Genomic DNA, 10101 nt, shown 5'->3' with positions numbered 1-10101 from the left:
ACGCGTTTGTTTAAATGAGACGGTCGCTGGTGTTTTTATGTTATTTTGTGCCCCCCATGTTTAATTCATTAACTTTCCAGTCATGGATTGGAATGGTTTGGGATCTTCCATGGCTGTCGATTTGCATACAGATACATTCTATCCGTTTGAAAAGAGCCTTCATAGTTCAGCAAAAATAATATTTTTCTTTCGTAGGCTTATAACCTATATAGGGCCTACTACAACGCTTACAATTTCACCAAATATCATCACACTAGCTATTTTCAGTATTCTTCATTTAAATACAGGAGTAAAAAACATCAACAGCAGTACTTTATATTTTCTGAGAACGCTTATTTTATTACAATGTATTTTCAAAGCTACATGCATGTTTATTACTATTATTTTATCATGACCATCATAAGAATGGTAGGGAACGATTAACATCAGAAAGACCAGTAAAAAGACAAGACTCATTTGCATTTCAAGAAGCAGCTGTATTTGACTATAAAGGCATATCTAATCCAGTGTCTCTACGCCGTTTTCTTTATATTTCAGTGTAAAAAGCCTATACTCTATTAGAAAAAAAGAAACAAAAGAACAGTTAACCCAAGAACAGTTAACCCAAAATAACATCTCATAAAAAGAAAATAATCATCAAAAAAATCCCCATTCACCAGTCATCCCAATTAAAATAGAAACAGCATTTCATTTTCACTAACATTTTCCCTCGAAACAAATATATATATAATTTCCTTATATATATATATATATATATATATATACTTATATATTTATTCTCAAGGCAGTTGGTCATGGCCAATTAATTGACCTTGTCATGGCCATGTTTGTCATTATGTCAATGTAATTAGAAAATACCTAAAATGGAAGGAAAGACTAGAAGCACAGTTTAGGACCAATGCACTGGCCAAGGACTAAACTCCCAGTGAGCTAGAGGCTGAGAGCTGATACTGAGTGGCACACAGAGACACACACACACACACACACACACCATCTTTGAGCCAAGTGCAAGAAAAACTTCTCATTCACTGCACTCTGCTCGTTCACAATTTTCCCTTTGCAAATCCCCTCCATCGACTTCTCCCACTGTATGGAAGGTTGGTCTGTGCCTCTTTCATGGCCACAGGTAAAGTATTGTGTGTGTGTTGGTGGGAGCTGATCCACACCCTCCCCCCACCTCTTACTGAGACAGATGGGCAGCATTCATTCTAGCAATTCAGCCCATAAACTGCAGGGGGCGGCGTGTGCCACGGCCAGCAGCTCTCCAGCATGGGTCCCTGATTCATATCCTACCTCCAAACATCTTCACAATCTGAACCAAGAGGCCGTTTATCATTTGAGGGCCAACTCTCTTTTCTCTCTCTCTGAACATTTCTCTGCGAAGGCAGTTTTGGAGTTTGAACGTGTGTCGGGCAGGTCAGGACAGGAGTGGGACAATTAGGAGTACGCCGCACATGCCAGCACTCTGATATTACAGTAACTAGAGCAAACAATATGATCTTCCCTGAACACTGAAGAGCTCAGTATGAACAACTGGTATGTCTGAGGAGGCGAGGAAGGATCAGGCTGAAGATGGGGACAATACACTTGAAGGGGTACATCTGATGACAGCGAGAGCTGCAAGTTTTCAGTTTTTATTTCTGTGCTCTGCAGAGGCTCTTGGTAAACACAAGGAGAGGAGTGATGAGTGTGAGACACAGAGGAAGGGACGGTCTACTGACATCCAAGAGTTTTACGTTTCAAAGTCATGAGGCTTGATATGAACAGGTTGGGTTATTATTTGAGTGAATGTGTAAGAGAGAGAGACAGAGACAGAGAAAAGGGCAGCAAGCGAGGGATGGAGAGAATGCGTGTAAAGGACAGAAAGAGAAATCCCTGGGCTAAAGTTGAAGGAGTGACGGAAAAGAGGTCCACACAGGGCCATAACCTCCTCCGTCCCAACCCTCCGTTCCTCCTGATGGTCGTCCAGCACAACTATGTGTCCCTCTTCTGCAGCTCCTGAATAAAGGCTACAGAAGAGAGAAAAAACAAAACAACTCTCATATGTGACATTGTATCGTGTGTCTGGGCCACGATGTTTTGCTTAATCAACAGACTTGGTTACCTCCAATGATCTCCTCCTTGACTTTTTGCAACTCTTTTCGAACCTCCTCCAAAATTTCCTGGGAAAAGGGCACACATTTCCAGTTGTTTTAAAAAGGTGCATGATTGGAATTCTTTGTCGGCAATAAAAAATAAAAATAAATGTTGCAACAGTGATGCTACTTATAGGTTCCTCAGAAGAGGTGTGTCGGGAAAAGATTTACCTGCTTGATTCTCTCCATATCGGGCTCCTCGCCACCTCCCGTGTCGTTACTACCCCCCACAGGTTTAACCCTGATTATATATATATGAGAGAGAGAGAGAGAGAGAGAGAGAGAGAGAGAGAGAGATAAAGAAAGAGAGAAAGAGAGATTAAAACCCTTCCATGTATCCTAACAGGTATCCATTTTGCCAAAGCCAGGCAAGACCACCACCACCACAACAGTTCAACCCATCACCATAACCAAGGGTTCAAGCTCAAACAGCAAACACCAACATACACATCCATCGTTCTGACGATAAACAAACAACCTGAGGCCTTTTCAACCCTTCTTTTCAAAAGTCCTTTGACTGTTACCAAGCAACCAGAGATGACACACACAAACATGAGGAAAGGCACACGTTGTTGTGTAAACAAAATACACAATCAGGAAGTCCTGTCAGTGAGATATCAATGTGATGCAAGCGGAAAATCAAGCAGATGCAAAAGGTTCTGTTACACAATGTCCCCTTCAAAACACCTGCCTTCATACAACATGCACCAGTAGAGGGAAGCATTTCCCATAGCTGCACTGTTCACCAGAGAGAGCGAGAATGATTCTCCTCCTCCTCTTCCGAGAGAGAGAGGAGAGACTGTGGACACGAGAGTGGGACGGCATTGGTTCGTTTCTCGTGTTAGGGGGCGGGGCCTTGTACCTGGGACTCATGGGAAAGGGGGAGCTGGGGTCCATGCTCTTGCTGATGGAATTGGTCCTGTTTGTAAGACACACACTGTGCTCTTAGAACGCACAGCTCACACAGGCTGCGCACGCACACACAATCTGCTCTTTTTGGAGGGCTATATGCCGTGTTAGACGTAAGAAACATGTCCCATTGCCTTAGCCTTAAATCTTGCTAATCGGACACCAATAGTAGGAATCTTACCTTGGCATAGTGCACGCTTTTTCCCAAGGTCTTCTGACTGTTTCTAAAAATAAGAAAGAAGAAAACTTGAAACACAAAATGGAACTAATAGGTCCGTGGATATGCCGTTTTCTGCTCCACGTATAAAAATGCTAAGGAATACTTGCAAATGCACAATCACACACGCAAACAATTCTCACCACTTTGGCCTTGAGATTCTGAGTCATCCTATGGGAGGAGAAGGGGGGGGGGGAAGAGTTTTAACCACATGACAACACCTATAGGACCACACAGGAAGTGACACAGGAAATGTCACGTCATATGACAACACGGCATGAAATAATCAAATAAATGGAACAAGAAACGATTGTACAGAAAGGCCTGTCATGTAGAAGTTCACAATGACCTTCTAGTCTTTGTTCTGCTAACAGTCTGTCGCCCATTTGGCACACACCGTTTCTAAATAAGCCTAAAGAGTATTATGGGTGTTGGTGAGTAATATATTGCGAGCAAAATGCTATTTACGTTTTCCTCTGGTTTGGGCTCTGTCTTGGCAGGTGGTTTCCCCACCTGGTCGGTTGCCTTCCTCCTGAAAAAGACAAAGTGTCACACCAAGGAAAAATGCTTTCCTCTCACAAGGCAAGTACAACCCATTTCCTGACCCCGTCGATCCCTTATGACTAGCGTCATAATAACCTTCTAATTCTAGGCTCATGGTCTATCTGTCTATACATCCAGCCAGCCATGTGTATTCACACCTTTAACCCTTGTGCTACCTTCGGGTCACATGACCCAAAGGTTCATAACCAACCATCGTTGTGTTTACCCAATTTTACCCAATACAAAAACAAATAAAAATAATTTTCTTTTAACCTTCGCAATGGGAGGGGTCTGAGACAGCCCGACGGTTAAAAGAAAATGCTTCACTTTGTTTTTGTATGCGGTAAAGTTGTTGCAATATGACGGTGGGTCACAATGACTGATGGGTCAGAATGACCCGAAGATAACACAAGGGGTTTAGCTATTGAGACATAAAACTCCTCCCATTCATGAGAACCTTGTAGTTTACGCTAGGTGTTTCTGGACACTTCCTCGAGTCACCCACCTCCGTGCCAGGATGGCACTCATCTCTCCCATCAGGCCTCCTCCGCCCCCGCCCCCTCCCCCAATGGAGGAGGTGCTGTTGCGACTGGCGTCAGCCCTGGCGATGGGGGCGGCCGCAGGTGCACCATCCTCCTGCTAGAGGGCGAAAGAGACAATGCAGCGAGGTTACTAGTGGGCCCAGGGCAGGGTTTTCTCCACAGGCAGATATACATTTAACGGACTAATGGTTCTTCCAATTTGACCTCTTGGTTTCCGTGTAGAACGAAAGTTGGTATGAAAAGTAAAACCACAGCCAGGATGAGCTTATGGTTATTTCGTTTTCTATTAGTTGAAGGACAGTTCCATGGTTCTATGTGAAGCCCTCTGTGACGTTGCTTGTAAAAAGGGCTAGACAAATCACATTTGATTTGATGAGGCCCTGTGTTCCATCTCCTCCTCACCTTGTTCACTTTGCGGAGCTTGGCTCCTGCCAGGGCGGCTGCCAGGCCCCCGGCCCCCCCGAGGCCCTCTCCTCCCCCCCCAGAAGGCAGGGGCGGGGCGGGTGGGGGTGCACCCGAGGGAGGGGGCGCCGGGGCCGGGGGGGCGCCACTTCCCATGGCGGGGGGGCAAGGTGGTGGAGGAGGAGCCAGGGGCACAGGTGGGGCAGGTGGCGCGGGGGGGGCCGGAGGGGCCGGGGGGGGCAGCTGGAGCCATGGGGGCCATGGGGGGGGCGGGGGGGGCGACGTTGACTGGGAAACAAGAGGAGGGACAGAAGCACACAGTCAAGACCCATCACAATCACACAGCCACCTGGAATGCACTATGAAGAGGGTTGGCATGTTGGCGTCTTGCGAATGAGCACATTTTCCGTTTCAGTGGCAAATGGTGTGACATCGACACAATTGTGCAGTGTACTCCTGTGCGAGTTGTGCGCGTAATGTTGAAAGAAGAAGAAGCTGTGTTTGGTCCGTCTGATGTCTCCTGACCTGCGGCTGCTTGTCTCTCCCTCTCCTGTCTCTCTCGCTCTTGTCTCTCTCGATCTAGGCGCTCTCTTTCCTGCTGTTCCAGCCTCTGCTGTTCCAGCCTTTAAGGACACACACACACAACCCGCGGATTAATAACACACAGAAACAACCCACAGAAACAATCATACTTCAAAACAGACTTGGAGTGAGTGAGTGCAAGAAAGGGACTATTGAAATGTTGTTTTATGAAAGTGTGAATTAGAAGTCCGTTTTTACACGCTTACAAAAAGACGCCTCTTGGGACCATTAATATTAAACCCCCCCACCCCCCCACCCCACCTCAATCTAAACCATGCAGATTACTTTTCACTCCTCACCAGCGACAACTGTTACCGACTTAAGCTGGAGGGGGCTGTTTAATTGTGACAGATGGAGCATGGTGTTAAAAGCAAGCACAAACTTTACAATTCAATTCTGCTCACCTCGCTCGCCAATGGCTAGCTCCAGCAAAAGAACATTTCGCAGCTCCTTATTAGCCCTGTCCCAGATATCCCAGTACACATCTGGCCAAGACAGGCCACTGTCACTGCAGTTCCCTGCATCCTACACACCACACACACACACACACACACCCACAAACACCCCCTCCCCCAACACATCTGTCACTCTACCCAGAGAATCTGTTTTACTCTCACATTTGCTGAATCGCACTCCCACATCCACACACCCATCTAAAGTACTGTTGGTTGACTTGGGCAGAGTGCCAAGGGACGGTGAGGACTTGTCCTACTCCACAAGCCGCGCAACAGAGCGCCGCCCTTTGACGGACAACCTACACCACCGGCTTGGTTGTGTTGCATGTTGGCCCCATTAGCGTAAATAAGATTAGTTAGTAAAGCTTGAGCCTAGGCAGGTGAGTGGGGTCTACAGAGCTAGCCACGTTTGTGGGGAGGGGGCGGTGGGGGGAAGATGGCAAGGAAGGGTGGGGGGGTGGGGGGGGGGGGGCGGGGTCGCTGGGAGGGAAAGGATTTAAGATGTCAGGAGGCGCTGGCCTTGCTCAGCTCTTCGACCTCTAACCTGAGGAGACCGGCTGAGGGCTAAGCGTGAGGCTAATGCCGTCAAATCCTCAGAGTGTGACTATGCTGAGCAGCGTGCCACTGGGAGGACCTCCTTTTTACGAGTTAGTGTGTCTTCGGCCTGGATGAGCATGCTTCATTGGAATTCTCTAGAAGGGGGCCACTCCGCAGATTAAATGTAGACTCGGTGGCCATATATGATTTATGGGAGGCCTTTTAACAGAATAAACTATTTTCTTTAACCACAATAAACGGCTTGCTGCCTCTTTTTTTTTCCTTCACAAGACTTCATCTGCTTCAACAAAATAAATACAGTGACAATGGATAAATTGTGTACTCTACCATCTAAACGCCTTCCCACCCCCCCACCCCCATATGGCACTTGGTACCTCCGCTGCTGTTCCAGCTCCTCTGGGGACGGTCCATTTGACACTGGGCGGGGGAGGGTAGCATAACCTGCAGGGAGAGCAGAGACAGCCTCTTTGGACAAAAGAAAATGCATGTCACACTCGTGTTCCCTCGTGTACATGCTACACCACATGGTCCAAGAGTATCGCAAGCATTTTATGACAGCATGTTCATCGCTACAACACATTTAACAGCTGAACACGCCGTTCGTACAGACAGATAATCCTTCCCCAAGGGACGTGCGTGGACGGGTTTACAGAGTGCATGCGCGTGAATACGAGCGCGTCGAACTCGTCCAAAAGGGTATCTGATCAGCTCTCATACAGGAAATGACTTCGAAAATACTACCGCCAACGAAAGGCGCTTGTGGGACTGTCCACGTTGAGAACAACGGATGACATCACTACCTGCATCTGCCAAGGAGTTGAGGACCTCCAGCGCATGCAGCATGCCGTTGGCGAACAGGGTGGCGTCCTCCTTGCTGCCGAAGTTGAGGCCCCACACCTGCCGCGCGTCCCGCCACTGGTGGAAGTTGGGCGTGGCCTGGTTGTACTTCAGCCCCTTGACGATTGGACAGTTGATCACCACCTGTTTGAAAACATGGGGGGAAGGGGGGTCAGCACAGGGCTTTTCCTGGCTGGCCACAGACAGACAGTCAACCAGCAGCCAGAGGACACAACATAGCAGGGTTCGTTCAGTCTGCCTCCTGATCGGTTTAAGTGAAGCGTACGAACATATTTCTTTATTATGTATCACCGTTTTCCCCTCATCTAAACAAATGTCCTGCACTTAGGCGAGGCCAATGACAGTCATAATGGACCACTGTGATGCTCACAGATTCACATTAAGTCCATTTGGCATTTAATATAGTACTTAAGTACTGTTTTACTGTACACGTGTACTTCAGGCCACCAGTTGGCGCTAGTTTTGTGGGGGGGGGGGGAGAGGGGGGGGGGGGGGGGGGGGGAGAGAGATATCCGAGTCTGAGTGGCTTGAATGTGCTGAGGCGTTGCTTCTCTGTTTGTTTTACAACTTCGGAATTCCACAGGGCACAGGAGTGAGCTGGCGGGCCAGCAGGCGTCCAGAGATCCACGTGCTAAAAAAAGAGAGGCCTGCCAGTTCAACTGAGGGCCTAGAAGTGTCCTAACCTCAATCCTCTGTCTGCCGTTAGGACACAGACAGTGTCTGTCACAGTAGCAGACAGATGGGAGGTGTATGTTCTCTGAAAGAGACGAATGATGCGTCGGCCTACCAATATCCTTACTACAGTACCATACTATTTAGTGTATGTACATACATACTATATAACATGTATGTATGAATGTATGGTAGAAAGGGTATCAGGACACGCAGAGATAGAGAAAGAGAAAAATGGGTGAATGCTGTCACAGGAAATGGTTGAGCAAGCCAACTATCTAGCAGGAAACACCATCCACTTAGAGAGTTGCCTCTGGGGGGGGACACTTGGGTGGGCGGCCGAAGGAGAGTAAGGAAGTCAGGTGGCTGAGCGGTTAGGGAGTCGGGCTAGTAATCTGAAGGTTACCGGTTCGATTCCCGGCTGTGCCAATGACGTTGTGTCCTTGGGCAAGGCACTTCACCCTACTTGCCTCGGGGGGAATGTCCCTGTACTTACTGTAAGTCGCTCTGGATTAGAGCGTCTGCTAAATGACTAAATGTAAATGTAGAGTTGAGAAAGCGCGAGAAATTCTTGTTCCCTGGCAATAATTGGAATTAGGAGGTGCGTGTGTTGTGGTTTCTCTGAAGACCCAGACAGGTGCAACACAGTGGACAGATGGCGTGAAGGAACCGCCGGTGGTTGCGTCACGAGGAGAATGGGCTCATAGACGTCTGTGGCTCCAGACAGCCACAGGTGCACAGAGCCCCTGAGTCATGGCTGATCACCGCCAACAGGCTCTTCAGGCCCAGATGTGTGAGGCTAAAGACCTGACACACCTGCTAATGAGCATCTGTTTGGAACACGGGACGACCGAATGCACAAATAGATGACTCACAAGGTCAAAAATACATGCGCACACACATACATAGAAACACATTCATATAGATAGATAGATAGATAGATAGATAGAGAGAGAGAGAGAGAGAGAAAGAGAGAGAGAGAGAGGCTACCTGCTGGTCTGTCTGCATTTTGCGTCCCACCACTCTGAAGGCGTTGTTGACGGGGTTGTGGTAGATCTGGACCCTGCTGAAGGCCTGGGCCCCCGCCCCCGCCGGGAGCCACTTCTTGTTGCCATCGTCGTAGATCATCACCGTGGCCCGAGCCTGGCAGATACTCGACTCACTGGCGGAGGGAGAGACGGGAAGAGAGAGTCGAGAGAGTCAGCGTGCCGTTTTATTTCATGAGTGTTTCTCTTTTATCGGATTTGTTTTTTCGCAATCCACTTTTGGCAACGTAGCGGGGGTCGATCGTGCCAACGAAGTTTGAAATGAAAACAGAAGATAAACGGGAGTTGTTGGGGGAGGGGGGAAAACAGGGAGAGATGGAAAAAGTATAAATCAGCTTGGAGGGAGGGCGAGAAAAAAGAAAAAAAGAAGGGCTAAGAGGAAGGAGAACGAGGCCAGGAGTTCAGAGGCGCAGAAAGAATCGCAAAAATGAGCTACGTCACGCCCTACTATAAACACGACATGCCGGGAGGTCGAGGAGCTCGTCCGTCCAGACTAGTCCAGGTTCCAGCAGCTCAGGTTCCTCATGTCAGCCGCCGTCGCCCTTTCACTCTCAGGGGGCACCTGCTGCACTGAACCCCCTGGTCAACTGACCGTCAGTGGAGGGAAGTGACCGACAGCAAGGTGAACCAGAGACACCCAAGCTGAAGTATAAGGTCTAAAATGAGCTTGACCCCTTGGCTTGAGTCTCCCCCGAACATGCCCAGATGTGTCCACCAGATTGCTGAGTGAGTGTGGGTGTAGAAAAGGGAGTGAGGAAAGAGAGTCGGAGGCTATTTAGAGAGGGGAAGGAGGGATAGGGGGAGATAAAGAATTAGATCAATAGGAGGCTCAGAGGAAAAGAAACGAAAGGGAGGAAGGGAAACAAGCTGATAATGAGGGAAAGACGTTCAGATGTGGCAGGAACGCAGTGAATGGTTCACTTCTGCAGGAGAGGAGAGATTGGTTTGATTCCAAACAAGATGAGGGGGAGAGCAACAATGGAGGCAGACAAAAACAGGAAGTTGAGCCATGTTCCGCCTCTGAGAGAAGGTTGCGGAACCTTCCACCTGTGCTCCATCTCTTGCTTACGGGCGTAGGAAGATGGGTACGGCGTGTGCACCAAACATTCCCATTCCCAAACACACACACACACGTTCATTCCCATCCCCCTCACACAAGTGATCATTGGACAGAAGTTTTGG

At 48.4% G+C, this 10101-nt stretch overlaps 1 protein-coding gene across 1 annotated transcript in view; it reads right to left on the bottom strand.

Annotated features, from left to right (window-relative positions):
* Positions 1-455: 455 nt before the first annotated feature.
* The window catches only part of vaspb (vasodilator stimulated phosphoprotein b), a 36879-nt gene continuing 27233 nt past the window's right edge, over positions 456-10101 (bottom strand). Inside the window, 14 exon segments of the mRNA XM_067246604.1 lie at positions 456-2009; positions 2105-2162; positions 2307-2376; positions 2998-3054; positions 3226-3268; positions 3405-3432; positions 3730-3793; positions 4310-4443; positions 4749-4985; positions 4987-5036; positions 5274-5371; positions 6718-6808; positions 7144-7324; positions 8864-9035. Coding sequence (XP_067102705.1) covers positions 1975-2009; positions 2105-2162; positions 2307-2376; positions 2998-3054; positions 3226-3268; positions 3405-3432; positions 3730-3793; positions 4310-4443; positions 4749-4985; positions 4987-5036; positions 5274-5371; positions 6718-6808; positions 7144-7324; positions 8864-9035 — 1318 coding nt within the window. The 3' untranslated portion in view covers positions 456-1974.

This window comes from Osmerus mordax, chromosome 11 (assembly GCF_038355195.1).
Source record: "Osmerus mordax isolate fOsmMor3 chromosome 11, fOsmMor3.pri, whole genome shotgun sequence".
In the NCBI taxonomy this organism is placed as follows: domain Eukaryota; kingdom Metazoa; phylum Chordata; class Actinopteri; order Osmeriformes; family Osmeridae; genus Osmerus; species Osmerus mordax.
Note: the sequence above shows the minus strand (reverse complement) of the source record. Positions and strands in the feature narration are given on the sequence as shown.